At 35.7% G+C, this 17,821-nt stretch overlaps 1 protein-coding gene across 3 annotated transcripts in view; it reads left to right on the top strand.

Moving 5' to 3' along the window:
- Positions 1–17,821, top strand: part of SPAG6 (sperm associated antigen 6) — a 63,119-nt gene that overhangs the window by 1,863 nt on the left and 43,435 nt on the right. For 2 of the 3 annotated variants that reach the window (XM_010367563.2, XM_010367567.2), the window contains exon 3: positions 14,533–14,699. In XM_010367563.2, the coding sequence (XP_010365865.1) occupies positions 14,533–14,699 (167 nt within the window). Of the gene's footprint in view, positions 1–595; positions 713–8,844; positions 8,971–10,205; positions 10,318–14,532; positions 14,700–17,821 lie in introns of all 3 variants that reach the window. The other variant, XM_010367564.2, reaches the window with a different exon arrangement.

Genomic DNA, 17,821 nt, shown 5'->3' with positions numbered 1-17,821 from the left:
AAGTGTAAACTTTTAAAGTTTTTTCTCTCAGTCACTCTCAATGACCTTTGTGAATGGACACTTACTACTTAACAAAGATTTACTTTCTGGACAATATGAATAGGGCCAAACTAAAACTTTTAAAATAGGAAAATAATTGATATTATTTTTAAATTTTAATACTGAGATGTTAAAGTACACATTTAAGATATGGAGTATCATGTTTTAGTTAGTAGTGACAGGTTAGCTCCTCCCATAAGAGTGCAATGTAGAGTTCACAATGGAATTTAATCCAAACTGACAGTATAAGTGGCTTAGATATAAGATTCTACACTTATGGTCTGGCTTAGGAAAGACAAATATGAAAGGAATATAACTTTATGTTTTGAAATTCTCTGCACTTCACTAATATCTGGGTAGCATGCTAAAATGTTTCTTTCCCTGAGGAACTTACTTTTAACATATTTCATGTTATCTAGATTCAATTCAAGCATTCCTTTAGCAATTTTAAACAGAGACATAATGAATATTTCAATGTATTTATTCTTTTGATTAAAAAATAACCTGTAAGCTTTGTTATGAAAACTTTTCTTTCTTTTTTTTTTCTTTGAGACAGAGTCTTGCTCTGTTGCCAGGCTGGAGTGCAGTGGCATGATCTTGGCTCACTACAACCTCCACCTCCCAGGTTCAAGCGATTTTCCTGCCTCAGCCTCCTGAGTAGCTGGGACTACAGGTGCGCACCGCTACACCCAGCTAATTTTTGTATTTTTAGTAGAGACAGGGTTTCACCATGTTGGCCAGGATGGTCTCGATCTCTTGACCTCGTGATCCACCCGCCTTGGTCTCCCAAAGTGCTGGGATTACAGGCGTGAGCCACCTTGCCCGGCCAGGCCAGTTTTCTTTCTTAATAGTCAATTAACCATTCAAATGATTTTGTTCTTTTAAAAAATTACAATAGGATTTAAAAGTGCTTTAGAATGAGCCTCAGTATGTATAAATCAATTCTACATTATGATCAACCATTTTTTCAGTCAAATGCCTTCATTTTGGTAGCTTAAGATACCAATGCATTTTACTCCTGACTTTGACATACTGTCTACATATCTAGGAAGATTTTGTTTGTTTTCTCACTTTTCCCTCCAATATGCTAAGTAAATATATATCATGGATCCAAGATAATATAAAAAATATTTTCCATATAGGGATCATGATCAAACCAGTAATTCCCTCATTAAGAATATTTCAAATTATTCTATGTGAAAGGAATATTAAAGGTGAAAATTGTCAGTGGAGTATTTATTTCAAGTCTCTGATCTTTTTTATTGTGTTTTTGATATGCTAATAAGAGAATTTGCCTTATTAAATATGTCCAAAGTAATTGCCAAAGCAGATAAATTATGTTGCAAGATCTTTTCTTCAGAGTTATTTGGAAAACAGTAAGTTTGATTTCTTTCTTTTTTTGTTTTTTGTTTGTTTGTTTTTGAGACAGGGTTTCACTCTGTTGCCCAGACTGGAGTGCAGTGGCACTATCACGGCTCAGCGCAAACTCTGCCTCTCAGGCTCAAGTGATTCTCCTGCCTCAGCGCCCCCCCGCCCCGCCCCCAGTAGCTGGGATTATGGGTGTGTCCCACCACGCCTGGCTAATTTTTTTTTTTTTTTTTTTTAGTAGAGAAGGGGTTTCACCATGTTGGCCAGGCTGGTCTTGAACTCCTGACCTCAAATGATCCACCCGCCTCAGCCTCCCAAAGTGCTGGGATTACAGGCATGAGCCACCATGCCTGGGCAGTAAGTTTGATTTCTAAGCAAAATTACTACTAGAAAGAACTGTGTACAAAGCATCTATAACCTTGAGGTGTTTTTTTTTTTTTTCTCACTGAGGTTTTATTCCTTCTAAATTAAAAGAACACCTATGAACAATTAAAAAGTTTAATGTCTGTTATAAAATTTCTTTATGTACTCTCAAATTCTATATTCGAACCATTACCTCTTGCAGCTATTTAAAAACAAATTTTGATACTTCCCCTGTCTGAATAATTAGTAACACATGACTGTAATAGTAGAGACAATACATTGTTGCTTCTACCAAATGTAAAATTTCAGCAATTGGAGGTGTTTTGTTAGTTATAAAATATAAAAAAACATGTTTTGTGGCTTATTGGAATACCAGGCCACTTTTAGTTCTGTTTAGGAGGTCTTTCGAAATACACTAATAAAAGCTCCAAGAAAATGACTTTTAAACTTAGCTATATAAAATAAACTTTTCCTGAACCAGCTATTTATATAAGTGGGGTAAAGTTTAAAATATTACTCAAAATTTCACATATTACAACCTATAGTAAAACATAGCAAATCAGTAGTTATGAACATTTTCAGAAGAGTAGGAATAAATAAGTTTGTATAACACTTTACATGTGCACCTGTATGAAGCTAATTTTCAGATTGAGTCAATTTAATGGGTTCAGAATTCAAGAAAATAAGTCAAATATGTTGTTGACATAAAGTAATTTTAGATTACATGTATCTGGAGCAGGATAAAAGCTCCAGATTAACTGTCTAGTACCTCTTAATATGCTATGAGAAGGAAAAACCCTGAGTAAGCATTTATCATGTATTTAAGACATACCTATCAAGGTACATGTGTTATGATCCTCTTACAAACCTCCTGTTTCAAAGGATATTGAAACAAAAGAAAATTAACAAAGCAACTACAAAAAATTAAACCAATCATGCTATTTAAGTTTGACTTTTTTTTTTTTTTTTTGGTATAAAAGGAGTCTTAGCAGTTGTGAATGTGAACGATAATTAACTCAAAACACTAACTTATTTTTAAAAGATAGGGATAGAGAGGTTTGTTACATATGCTTACGTGGAAAATATGCCAGGGAACTATACACATTCTGATTTTGTATGCACCAAACAATATGTTCTAAAAACAAAAGCTTAAGTCAGAGTTTTATTCAGTGTTCCAAACCACTGTTCCTACATGGGCATTGATCTGTTTTGTTAGCTAAGCATTGGTACATGGTAGAAAATAATAGAGTCAGGGTTAGGCTCTCATTGTTTCCTTAGGAAAAAAGTGGAAATTAAAAAGAATCCAAACTGTAGATGAGCCTATAAGAAAGGTGAGGCTTACAAATAGCAAATTTCGTAGGTTAAATTTTACAGATTAAAGTGTTGATATTTTCAAAAGTTTTTGAAAAGTTATTTAGGTATGCCATAATCCTACTTTACATTTGAATGAGGTTTCAGGATCTTTGCACTTCTGCCTGGAATCTTTCCTTATACTTATTTGACTAATTTCTACTCAGTCTTTATGGCTCTGTTTTGGTGCTGATTCGTCAAGGAAATCTTGCCTGAACCCTCACAGGTAATTAAATCTCTCAATTTATGCTACCCTTGCTCCCAGTATTTCTGTTTTCCCCACTAACTCCACTAACCCCATTATGCTATGCATAAATTCCATGCATAGCATAATCAAAATGATTTAGGATGAAGGAAGGAGTAACTGAATGAGGAAAAGTTTTTTGAAGTAGTAATTGTTTTCACATCCACACGTTGGATAATTGTTCTCTTCACAAAGTGAGTTAGGACCCAAACTGGAACTAGAACTCATTTTTAATACTGCCTCATTCTGTGCTCTTTCTACCTTAACTTGTACGTATTAGTAAACTATTTTATGTGATTCTAGGAATTCCTAATAAACCTTGGTTTTAACTGTTGAAACAAGTGCTGTCTTTAGGTATTTGAGTATCAATGGCTGTCCAATAACTGGGAAATGTGGTGGCTTTGGAGGTCTCCTTGAGGACTATTGTGGGAGTTTGAGTGGAGGCCAGATGCAGAAGGCTAACTTTAATTGATAAATTCCTGCAGGTTTCAGGGAGTGGGAGTAGTATTTAGTGTTTAAGCTGGCCTCAGATCTCCAGAGGGCCTTTAGGCTTCCTTGGGCTTCTAATTAGAATCTTACCAAACCAGGAGCTCTTTAAATGCACCCAGAGGAAAGTTTGTAATCCACTGGAAGTTGGGAACCAAGGTAGTCCTGCAGAGACTACCTTGGACTGAGACCCTGTCTGCATGAAAGTGCAGGCTAGAGGAGAATTTTTCAGAGCCCTGGGCTGTCAGCTGCCTGTGACTTACTGACTGCTCTCCTGGAATACCCAGGGGTAGAATACAGTGAAGTGGGAGGCACTTGGTGTTTGTTGATTGATTGATGTGAGTATATACTTAACATTTCTTGCTTTTTAATCATGCTTTGTGTGAAGTACTTTTTGTTCATGGGGGCAGAACTTTGGGATTTCTATTGAGTGGTTGTACTGGCCTTAGGAGAAATTCAGGGCTACATCCTCAGAAAAAATCTGGCCTTGTCTTGTAGTGGGTGGAATGGCCTGTGCGAATACAAGTCAGGCCTCCCTAATTTTCCAAGTGAAATCTTGATTTTCCCATATACTCCATACTTTCTTTCATAAGGATGGCTCAATTTAAAATTTATTGTTTATTCAGTTTGTGTTAAAATTCTTGCTGAAAACAAGTGATATTTGTGTGCGCGCGTGTGTGTGTCTAAATGAAATGATCTCTATTCACTTTTCTAAATATTCTGTGTTCTATACCTGTGTCAAGTTAGAATCACTATTAAAGTATATTCATAGGCTAGATTATATTAGTTTCCCATATAAATGTCTTTGTAGACTTAGTTTAATAATATATCCCCCTTTTTTAAAAAAAATTGAGGGATTATTTTAAAAAATAGATGCTTAGATTTTCCAGTAGCTGCTATAAATCTGTGAAGACATTGTCTATCTCGTTAAATTTGTAATATGAAGATATAATTGTATATTCAACAAATATTTATTTATTTATGTTTTTGAAACGGAGTTTCACTCTTGTCACCCAGGCTGGAGTGCAATGGTGCGGTCTCTGCTCACTGCAACCTCCACCTCCCGGGTTCAAGTGATTCTCCTGCCTCAGCCTTCCTAGTAGCTTGGATTACAGGCATGTGCCACCACACCCTGCTAATTTTTGTATTTTTAGTAGAGACGGGGTTTCACCAGGCTGGTCTTGAACTCCTGACCTCAGGTGATCTGCCCACCTGGGCCCCCCAAAGTGCTGGGATTACAGGTGTGAGCCACCACACCCAGCAACAAAATATTAATTATTACATGATATAGGTATAATATATAATATATAGGTGCTAGATATGAAATCTCAGGAAAAACATGTTCCTGCTTATTTTTATTTCACAAAATGTTTTCCTTTTTACTTTTGCTGTCAGGAAACAGTGCTCTGTTCAGAACTCAGTTACAGCAGCTATCTTTAACCTACATTTCTGATAAAATATCAGTTCTCCTCCCCACTACATAGGGGAGATGGTACTGTGTACGTACCTTTGTGTACATATATTAATATTTTGGAGTAAACTATTTCAAATATTTTAGAGTAGTGAAGTGTGAATAAAATAAAACATTAATTCTATCTAAAGATAGATTTTTCAAACTGATTGCCTTCCATACATTTTCTCTTGACATGTTACCCATGAAAACTCTTGGAGCAGATAATCCTGTTAGTACTGTCCTGTTTATTCTCTGTGCTGCCCCATTCCTGATTTCAGTCTTCTGCAAACAGATGGATGTAATTAGGTATTTACTGTAAAAGAGAAAACACATTAGTAAAAGAAGACAGGACTAATTCAACATTGGCAGCTTTCTAAAAAGACTTTCAAATTAAAATAGAGTTTTGTCTACACAGTATGGGGTGATTTTAGGTGAGGAAACAGTTTGAATGACCCATTTGAGTTCCTTAAAGCTTTATGATTTTATGTTAATAGTGCTGTGCACGTACCTGACTTCTTGTACCTAAAAAGAAAATAACTGTGAACACAATATTACTGATTTTGCTTTTATTTTAACTAAAATTTACCGGAAAATAGATAAAATTGCACATTAATTTTCACAGCTGGTTTATTCATTATTCAATTAACATTTATTGAGTGTCCAAGTGCCAGGTGGATGTTTAGATGCTGACCCTGCAAAAATAGGAGGCATATTCCCTGTGCTGAAGTGGCTTATTTGCTAATGGAGAGACATATACATAAATTATTGTTTATTCGAAGGGCACCTTACTCAAGATTTGGGAATGAGGGATATCGTTCAAGGGAGACATCTAGGAGGAGGTATATAATCACACACATACTGTGCTGAATTTCCTGGGAGTTAGCCAGATGAAATGGCATTCAGGTAGAGGGAACATTATGTGTAAAGGCACGAAGACAAGAGAAAAGGTTGTGCTGATGGAAAAGGCCAATGTTTAGTATGACTGGAGCTCAGGATAATAGGGCAAGAAGAGGAGAGTCAGTCATGGTTGGAGAAGAAACAAGCCTGATTATGAAGGGCCTCATATGAAGTTTAGATTTCTCCTGAAATTGATGGAAAGCCATTGAAGTGTTTTAATTGGGAGAATCATGGGATCCACTTTGTGTTTTAGAAAGGCAATTTTAGCAGTGTTTTGGAGAGTAGATAGGAGGGGGTTAAATCAGGATCAGGAGAGTGGGTGCCCATTTTTGCTATAGCAGTCATGTTGGATAAGAAATATTAAATAGGTAACATCTGCAGGACTCGGTGACTTAGGAGTAGGGGTTGGGGCAGGAAAGGTGAGAGATTACTTCAAGATGACTCCTGGACTTCTGGTTGCTTGGACACATTAGCACCATTCATCTGTAGAGAAAGAATGCAAAGAGCAGAGAGAAATGGTGATTTTACTCTTCAGTGGTTGAAGCGTGTCTGGGATATCCATGCATCAGTGACTATGGTGATGTACAGTGCTAGGGCTCAGGAGAGAGATAGCTGGAAAGAAAGATTTGGATATGTGGAACTAACATGTTCATTTGAAAAGTATATTAAAAGCCCATTTTATATTTCCTCATGTAATTGTAAATATGTTAAGTTCTAGTCATTTTATCTAGAGTATAATGCAAATCCAACTTTGCATAGCTTTCATGTTCTAAATCTTACTCAGTTGAGAATCTCACAGACAGACAGTGATGGCTGGGACCTAATCAAGAGACAGCTGGCCAGGCATGGTGGCTCATGCCTGTAATCCCAGCATTTTGGGAGGCCAAGGTGAGTGGATCACCTGAGGTTAGGAGTTCGAGACCAGCCTGGCCAACATGGTAAAACCTCATCTCTACTAAAAATACAAAAATTAGCCAGGTGTGGTTGGCGCCTGTAATCCCAGCTACTCGGGAGGCTGAGGCACCTGGGAGGCGGAGGTTGCAGTGAGTTGAGATTGCGCCACTGCACTCCAGCCTGGGTGACAGAGTAAGACTCCATCTCAAAAAAAAAAAAAGAAAAGAGTCAGACAGTTGCACTGAAAAAATGAATTAAATTTTGGTTTCATATAGTACCGATGGAAGATAGTTATGATTAATGCTAATGGTAGAAATAATATGAATTCAACAGACTATACCCTTTAGTATACATTCCAAACCTGGCTCATGGGCCAGTTTTTCTTGGCAAATGGGCTGTGATAGACAGCAGGGAGGAGAAACGGGAGAGCATAGACTCGAGCCATGAAGAGCATCTACCTCACTGGATTGTAATGAGGGTTACGTGGGTTACTATTTGTAAATTTCTTAGAGAGGTACCTGGCACATGGGAAATGCTATATAAGTGTTTGCTAAATAAGTGAATGAGAATTTATGATGTGCTGGTCCCCATCCCATCTTCCTCTCAGCCCTTCCCACTCAAAAATGTTATATCAGGTAAGGTAGTCCTTTACTCACAAACAACTGAATCAACAGTGCATCACCAAACAAAACTTGGAAGATACTATAGCTAATGAGAATAAATTTCAAAGGAGAAAATAGATTATTCTTGCTCATAATAGTTTCTTGAATTATTTACTATTACAATTGAATTCTATGTAAAAAGGCCATACTTTTTGTGATTCATTCTGACACTTTAAATAAATTACAGGACTTTTTGTGTGTTATAAGGGATAACGCCCTAAATCACAATTGACTTTATGTCTGAAGAAGTATTTCAAGAAAACAAGGCAAATAGATATGTGATACTAAAATCTGTGATTTCTTAATCAAATGCAGGAACAATGGCCAGAGGTATATAATCAATAAAGGCTGGAAGAAACCAAATCAACCAATTCAAGAATTCCCCAGGGGCCATTGAACTTTTAATAGTTCTTCATTACAATGGATGGTATTAATTAATGAGTCATTCACTAATAATAAAATTATGTTGATGAAAATATAGTAAATTTAGGGAACTGATTTCTTTAGCATTTTTATTTATCAAGCACTTGATGGTGTTTATTTTGTTCTAATCTTCCTAGCACCTTAGAAATTTTATCTAATTCTCACAATAACTGTGTGAGTAGTCCTAGAATTTGAGGGAACTGAGGCACAGAGATGTTAAGTAGTCTTGCCAAGGTCCCTCAGCTAAGAAGTGGCAGAGTCCAGATTTGAACCTAATTAGTTTTCCTCTAGATTAATGCTTTTAACCACCTTACTCTGTTGTCTGTCAACATGGGCAGTCATGTAAGCTTCCTTCTGTTTGTAAAGCATGAAGTTTCTATTATATTCTTTCTTATTGGACCCCAGAAAGAATGCCTGAGTCAGATGGTAATATTGACAGTGAAAGGTGAATCCTTTACTGTTTAATTGGTTAATTTTGTGCAAAAATCACTTGTTGTAAAACCCGAATGAACTGTAGTAGCAGTTTCATAGTAAGTGGTTGCATAGAATGTAGCTTTAGATTAAAATGAAGCATATTGTTGGAATTTGAATTTTTAAAGCTTTGTAAAATTTATAGTAACAAATATCTAACATATCTTATAACTTTATGATTGATTTTTTTTGAGATGGAGTCTCATTCACTCTGTCACCCAGGTTGGAGTGCAGTGGCACTGTCTCTGCCCACTGCAACCTCCACCTCCCCGGTCCAAGTGATTCTCCTGCCTCAGCCTCCCAAAGTGCTGGGATTAAAGGTATGAGCCACAGCACACAGCTGGGTATGGAGTTTCTGTTAGGGATAATGAAAAAGTTCTGGACATCGATAGTGGTGGTGGTTGCACAACACTGTAAATGTACTCAATGCCACTTAATTGTACACTTAAAATGGTTTAATTGATAAATTTTGTTATGTATATTTTGCCATGATAAAAAAAATTAACAAAGCAGGTTAGAGGTAACCAGGGCAACAAGATAACTTTCCTATGACATAAGTGGACTGAAGGCCCAGTTTGCAGATACTGTTTGTTTTATTTTTCATTTAACTTTTATTTTGAGTTCAGGGGTACATGTGCTGGTTTGTTACATAGGTAAACTTGTTGGGGGCGATACTTGTTTTTAAAGGAACAAAGTTGCAATGTTAAATGTCTTTGTAAAATAGCAGACTGAGGTAATATGTATATAAATTATATGCTTGAAATATAAGAATGAATGAGGTGTTTTTTGTCATTGGAAAAACTTGACATTTTCTTCCTGATGATTTCTATATGTCACTGGCATGCAAAATAAAATAATTTGGCCTACATTGTGTTATAACAAATTAAATGAAAAAGTTGTGATTGTTTTGAGGGTATTTTATAATCTCCTTCACTAGACTATTAGTTTCTTGACAGTAGATGTCAAGAAACCTTAAGTCATATATTATTCCTATTGCTTGCTGCATGGTTAGCCCTGATATCTTTTTTGAATGAATGACTGTGGACAGGATCAGTGTGGCTATTTGTTTGTTTGTTTGTTTTTGAGTGGCTTCTTGTTTTTGTTTTTTTCATAACTGGATTGCAATGTGGGAATTAAAAGCAGTGTTTTCAGGCCAGGTATGGTGGCTCACACCTGTAATCCCAATACTTTGGGAGTCCAGGAGTTCAAGACCAGCCAGGGCAACATGGCAAAACCATGTCTCAAACAAAACAAAACAAAGCAAAACAAAACAAAAACAAAAGTAGTGTTTTCAGTATAGCACTAGAATAAGAAAAATAGACAAGAACTCAAAGCTATAAATTATGTGTATAGGAGCATTGTAAAGATTTATCTTTAAGTTAAATTTCAAAAATATTTTCACATAATTTCATCAGTTTTCATAGAGCAGACAATTGTTTTTATAGATAATTGAGTTTAATATGTGAATTGTTATTTTTAGTATTGAATATAATATTACATAGTATATGTTGAGTCCTTCAGCTGAACCCCAGTGATGTCATTTGCTCCTTACTAGAGGCCTTGTTTATCAGATATTGTGGCAACTATTCAGACTACTTTAATTTGTGAACTGTAAATTTCCATGCATTCACTCACCATGGATTTCTGGCTACCTAATGGACAGGAAGGTAAGAAAAATTTCTTTTTATATTCCTTCCTTCCTTCCGTCCTTCCTTCCTTCCTTCCTTCCTTCCTTCCTTCCTTCCTTCCTTCCTTCCTTCCTTCCTTCTTTCCTTCCTTCCTTCCTTCTTCCTTCCTTCCTCCTTCTTTCCTTCCTTCCTTCCATTGTCACCATTTTTTTTGCAGTTTCCTTGAATATTTATCTGTATTTTTAAGAGGAACTTGTAGTTAGAATAACAAAGTCTCCATGTTTAATATATGTAAGAGGTAAAAACATGTCTCTTTAGAGGAAGAGAAGCACATGGGGACTGATAATTATGAAACACTAAGAGGCAATTTAAGGACTAGAAATTTGGGGTACTATTTTTGAGAATTTATTTTCTTCTCCAGTAAAAATGACCTTATGGAAGGTCATTTATTGAATAAGGTTATTCCAACAGATATTTCAAATGGACACTTTAGCTTTTATTTATATAAATTTGTAGATTTAAAAATTTTTCAGAATTCTCACTGTGCTACTGTCTAAACTAAACAATATAGGAAAATTATAATAAGCAGAAACATTTCACATATAAGCCTAACTTTGACATTGGATATAGAAATAGAAGGAAGAGAATTATGAGTCATTTTATTGGCCTTATATTAATATTTAATGAGCCAGATGCAATATAAACATGGAGAAAATATATAAAAAAGAGAATTCCAGCCAGGTGTGGGGACTCAGGCCTGTAATCCTAGCACTTTGGGAGGCCAAGGTGGGTATATCACTTGAGCTCAGGAGTTTTGAGAGCAGCTTGGCCAACATGGGGAAGCCCCGTCTCTACTAAAAATACAAAAATTGGCTGGGCATGGTGGTGCATGCCTGTAATCTCAGCTACTTAAAAGGCTGAGGCAGAAGAATCACTGGAACCTGGGAGGCAGAGATTGCAGTGGGCCAAGAAGGTACCAGCCTGGGTGACAGAGTAAGTGAGACTCCATCTCAAAAGAAAAAACAAATACTCCCTTGGGTATATGGAATAGTTAATACCTTTTTGAGTGGGCAAAATATTTTACTTCTAAATTATAAACTAAAATTTTTTAAAATTGGGAGATTTGTGGTAGATTAAATACTATAACAAACACTTATAATTAAATATTAGAATGCCAGGTAAATTAATTCATTCTTAAATCCTTAATATGTGTTCACAGTTCTTTAGATTTAATTCAAAATATAATTCAATATGAAAAATTTCAAAAGATGATAAACCACTGCCTTTACATAAAAATATCAAGTGGGCAAATATATATATATATATCCCCAAAAACAAAATAAAAAGCCCAGAATAATCAGGAAAAAATAACATGAAACTTAATTGTGATTCTTTAAAGCTATTCTAAGCATACTTTTTTTTTTACCTCATTCATGCATTTATTATGAAACTTTAAATATATGATAACAAATTTAGATTTTTTTTAGAGTATTGATTTATTTTAATTATAATAGTGCATATTTGTTATAAAAAATATGAAGTAAGGCCAGGCACAGTGGCTCATGCCTGTAATTCCAGCACTGTGGGAGGCCAAGATGGGAGGTTCTCTTGAGCCCAGGAGTTTGAGACCAACCTGGGCAACATAGTAAGACCTTCATCTCTACAAAAAATAATAAAAATTAGCCAGGTACAGTGCACTCAGTTATTTGTAAGGCTGAGTGGGAGGACTGCTTGAACCTGAGAGGTTGAGGCTGCAGTGAGTCATGATTGCACCACTGCACTATAGCCTAGGCAACAGAGCAAAGCTATGATTCAAAAAAAAAAAAAAACAAAAAAAAAAAAAATGAAAACATGTAATGCTCAATGATAATGACAACACAATGTCAGGCCAAACCCTGTGCCCAATTCAAAAATGGTCACAGGGCTTGTCCTGACATTTCTTCAAAGAAGATGTACAAATGGCCAATGAGCAGATAAGATGCTCAATATTATCAGTGCTATGGAAATGCAAATCAAAATCACAGTGAGACACTACCTCATCCACATTCGGATGGCTGTTATTTATTTATTTATTTTTTTGAGATGGAGCCTAGCTCTGTCACCCAGGCTGGAGTGCAGTGGCACGATCTCGGCTTACTGCAAGCTCCACCTCCTGGGTTCACGCCATTCTCCTGCCTCAGCCTCTCGAGTAGCTGGGACTGCAGGTGCCCACCACCATGCCTGGCTAATTATTTTTGTATTTTTGGTAGAGACGGGGTTTCACTGTGTTAGCCAGGGTGGTCTCGATCTCCTGACCTCGTGATCCACCCGCCTTGGCCTCCCAAAGTGCTGGGATTACAGGCGTGAGCCACCACGCCCAGCCTGCTGTTATTTTTTTTAAAATGGAAAATTACAAGTGCTGGTAAGGATGTAGAGAAATTGGAACCTTGGTACTTTACTGATGGGAATGTAAAGTGGCTGAGCTGCTGGGGAAAACAGTTTGGCAGTTAGTGGTGATGGTCACACATTGTGGATGTACTTAACTCCACTGAACTGTAAACTTAAAAATGGTTAAAATGGTAATTTTTGTTTTATTTGTATTTTACCCAGTAAAAAACCAACAACAACAATGAATGAAGTAATAAAGCAAACTACAAAGAGATGGACAATTGTTTTAAATCCACCTTTCCTGAAATAACCCATGTTACCATTGAGTAGTCATGCTAATACCTTGTTCTGTGCTTTAAACTTTTGTTGTAAGATATTTCAGAAATTATCTCTAGCAAACAGTATAGATAATAATATATAAGCAACACCCATGAACACTGGATGTGTTGAACATGAGCTATGACCCAAGTGTGGGCAGGGGGCTCTGTGTGTCTGCAGTGCTAACCAGCCTTCGTGGTATTCACACCTGCAAAGGTAATAGAAGATGATCTAACCTAGTCAACTTAGGTACAAAACTAATGACTAAGTAAAACCGGAAACTAGGAAAATCCATAGGTCACATCATTAAATGTGTCTGTGATAAGCATCACTGCTCTCTGCTTACGTTATTTGCTAGTACTCTTTTATTTTAGTCTAATCCTAAGTATTACTATAATGGCTTCTCGGCCTTTGGCTAAGATCAAGTGTTTAGATGTTACTGTAAATGTTTTCTTTTTGTTCTATTTCAAATGTTTCTGCATATAATACTATAAAAGAATACTGGTAATATTTGCTTTTGTGTATAACTGGGATACGTTTTTAAAGAAAAGATTTAATGATATCTAATTGACTAGACTGGTGTAAATTAAAGTGTAGAAAGTCAAGGGGTACTTTGTTATAGTTTGAATTCTGTCATTACCTTTCTTGTAATCTTAGACTAAAACAGCATCATTAAAACAGAAATGGCAGTTGACTCTTTTGCAGATTTTACAGTAAGGCAAAGTTAATAGAAAGAGCTGGAATATCCAGTATAATGACCACAATACGAATACTATTGGTATCTCTCTTCCCACCTCCTCAGTTTTCAATATGTGTTCTTTAACAATTATCAATGAAAAATGTATGAAGTATATAACCTTGCTTCACCATTCATTAGTTGTGTGACAACCTTTCTCAGCCTCAATTTTCTCATCTGTAAAAGAGACATAATAGTAGGGCCTGCTTCATAGTTTTGTTATAAAAGTTAAATGAGTTATTATGGAAAAAAGTCCTTAGAACAGTGCTTATATATAATAAGTCCTTGATAAATATAAGCTACTTTTACTTTGTTGCTGTTGTGGTGATGATGATGATATACCTACTATGCATTCAACCCTTGGATGAATATGATGAGCACTAGTAATACGCTTCCTTATCTCCAAGACATTTATTTGGAGATAATATGCAGGTGAGGCCTTGAAATAAGCCTTGAAAGATAAGATTTGCAAAGTCTGGGGGGAGCCCTATCTTTTTTGTGCTAGACATCATAGCATAGTCTACAATCTTTCTCTGAATGCCTCATGATAACCCTATCAGGTAATATAGACAGGACTTGCTGAATCAGGGATTGTTACCTAAATCCAAAGCCTTTCTTATTTCCATGCTGTACTGCATGTTTAATAATTATAGCTTGTATTATTCTGTGTCTTGGCCAGTTAGGTACTTCTAAATTGCCATTAGTTTTTAGTGAATAGTTTTGTTTTTACTGATTTTTTCCCTTTATTTTTACTGTCTGCATATATGCCAAATTGTATTTTTGCTTTTTAATTTTAATTTTTCTGACTTCTATTCTTTCCTAATTTAACTCAGGTGTAATGTCTTTGCTGAGAACTCTTCTTCTGGATGTGGTCCCAACAATTCAACAGACTGCTGCTTTGGCTCTTGGGAGACTGGCCAATTATAATGATGACCTAGCAGAAGCTGTTGTGAAGTGTGACATTCTTCCACAGCTTGTTTATTCATTGGCAGAACAGAATGTAAGAATTTTAAAAAACTAGTTATATGTTTTTTGTTTTAGATCTTTAAAAATGTGACAGTTTGGATACAGTTGCAAGCCTGTAGGCATCAGAATTATTAGGGGGTTAACACAATCTCCAATTCTCTGAGCTGCATGTAATCGTATTTTTAGGGTATTTTGCTTTGGTGCCGATAACCACCATTTATCTATTATTGATAATATAAGGAGAAAACAGATTTTTTAGGGGATAATTATACATAAAGCAGTATTTCTATATATGGGAGTTTTAAACAATGCTATCGGATCTGTCTTAGGGAAGTATGTAGACCCTAGGCAAATAGTTGATCTCAGCAATCCTTATATGCTGGTGAAACCAAGTTAAAGGAAATAGTGAGAGACAGCCTTGAGGCAAGGGCTAGAGAAGCAACCAAAAAGAGGAAGAGAATAAGTATGTGTAATGGAAGGTTTGAGAAATCTTTTTTTACCAAGTTATAGGCATGTCAACTCTGTTAAGCACTACCTAAAAGTGCCCCATTTTTTCCCCTCCTATCTGGTACCACTTTCTATTTCTATACAGTGCCAGCTATTTGGTTTTCACCGTAGTTAAGGACCACCTGTAGATAGGTTTTGGACTGTTCATTCTATTCTGGTAGTTTATCGTAACCTAGGGATAGAGCTTTCTTGACATATCTTTGGGATTAAATTCCTATTTGTGTAACAAAAAGACAAGCCAATTGAAAAATGGGCAAAGGAATTAAATAGACATTTCTCCAAATAATATGTACAAACTAATGCTCCACAGCATTAGTCATTAAGAAATGCACATCAAAACCACAATGAGGTATCCTTCATACCTTCTAGGGTGGCCATAACAAAAAATAAAAAGAAAATAACAAGTGTTGGTAAAGACATGGAGAAATTGGAACTTTCATACATTGCTGGTAGGAATGTAAAATGGGGGCAACCACTGTGAAAACACTTTGGCAGGTCCGCAGTCAGTGAAACATTTGTTACCACGTGGCTCAGCAATTCTATTCCTAGTTATATATCCAAAAGAATTGAAAACAGATGCTTCAGCAAAGCCTGCACACAAATGTTCATAGCAGCAGCATCCACAATAGCCAAAAGGTGAAAGCAACCTAAATCGATCAACAGATGAATGGGTAAACGAAATGTTGTGTATCCATACGATGGATTATTAGTCACAAAAGGAATAAAGTACTGATAAATGCTACACCACAGATGACCCATAAAAACATTATGCTAAGTGCAAGAAGCCAGACACAAAAGGCCACAGATTGTATGGTTCCATTTATATGAACTATCCAGAATATGCAAATCCATAGAGACAGAAGCAGATTAGTGGTTGCCAGGGGCTGGAAGGAGAAGGGAATGGGAAGTGACTGCTTTATTTGTAAGAAGTTTCTTGTTGAGGTGATGATAATAGTCTAGAACTAGACAGTGGTGATGGTTGCACAACATTGTGAATGCACTAAATGCCACCAAATTGTATACTTTAAAATGGTTAAAATGGTAAATTTTATGTTGTGTGTATTTTGCCAGAATAAAAATAAATCCTAATGGTGCAGAAATTTGCCTTATGTTTATAGATCAGAGAGTCACTTACTAATGCCTGTTATAGCTCTACAAGGAGTCACAGAAATTTTATTTTTCTTGTGGATATTCCTTCTATCATCAAATACTGTTGGACTTTCTTCCTCTTGGACTCTTAGCTCTTTCTTTTGAGAGCAGAGTCTGTATTCTGGTATCCCACGTAGAAGATTTTCAGTAGAAGTTTTCTAAGTTGAATGAATGTTAATTAGTTGTAGAGAGACAAAACACTAGAGCAGAAAAGTGAGGAGGCAGTGAAAACACGAAGCCTTTGCACCAGCTTCTGTCTCCCTCACCTTCCAGCCTTTAAGTCATTTCTCACAGGAGATTTAATCTCCTCTTTATAGGTACAAAGTCCTGTGGTTTTGCTGTTTTTTTTTTTTTGGCCTTTCTTTTGATGAGGAATGGAAGAGAAGAGTGTTAGGAATTTTGGAGAAGTGAAAATTAGGAGAAAGAGGGAATGAGATCAGAAAGTGTGAGTTATAGGCACTGTAATTAATAGTGACTATTGATACCCATAAATGGTCTGTAAATTTGATAATTCTGCACTATAAAAAGTCAAATTAGCTAAGGTAATGAAAATAAATATATCACCATTTTTTCCCCACATTTGTAAGAAAATAATCTATGGGAATCTACTTCAAAGCTCTACAGTAATATTTAGAGTAAATTAGTAGAAATTTGGTTACTTATATAATTTAAGAAACTAAAGAAAATATGTCAAATCAAAAACATCAGTACTAACATAGCATGTTTCTTATATTAGCAACATATACTGATTTTTAAGGTATACTATGTTTAAGATATACTCGATGTGTTTTTTTCTCCTGTAATTTTCATTGTATCAATATTATAGTCTAAGTGAATAGAATGCTTTCAAAACAGGTGCTGTAGTCAACTAGTCACTTTTTAGTAGTCACTGTGAAGAAATAGAAACTTAGAATGTAAAATAGGGGATTAAGTGGGTTTTATTAATAACAGAAAGAGGAGACCATCACTGTGTCATTATGCTAAGCATAAAACCATAGTGAGTGTCACAGCCACATATTTCCTATATATTTAATTTTTTTAGCAATGTGAAGAGAAACATGTTAGTCTTGTGTTTTAGTTTCATTTACTCATTCCTTAGTCAGACACAATGTATCTATAGGAAATATAAATATGAAGCAGTATTTAAAATTTACAAAATGCTAAGTAATTTGCTTTTATCTTAAAAAAAAGCATTTCTAGAGAAAATAACTTATATCCCATTGTTTGGTTGATTTATTTGACAGGAAAAGTTTTAAAATATGTCATGAATGTTTTGCCTTTATGTTTATTTGATGATTGTAAGCACATTTTGGAACATGGTTGTTACTTCAGAATAATTGGGGACACCAGAAAGATTAGTTGAGGTCATGAAAGGCCTACCATGCTTAAAGACTGAGGGCAAGTAAAGGAAATGAATTGGTCAGTTGACAGTGAGCTTAGTTGCACATGCTAATGATCTAAGAGTTCCCAAGGGTCAAACAATACATTTTGGTATTGTAT

Source organism: Rhinopithecus roxellana, chromosome 11, assembly GCF_007565055.1.
Source record: "Rhinopithecus roxellana isolate Shanxi Qingling chromosome 11, ASM756505v1, whole genome shotgun sequence".
NCBI lineage: Eukaryota > Metazoa > Chordata > Mammalia > Primates > Cercopithecidae > Rhinopithecus > Rhinopithecus roxellana.
Note: the sequence above shows the minus strand (reverse complement) of the source record. Positions and strands in the feature narration are given on the sequence as shown.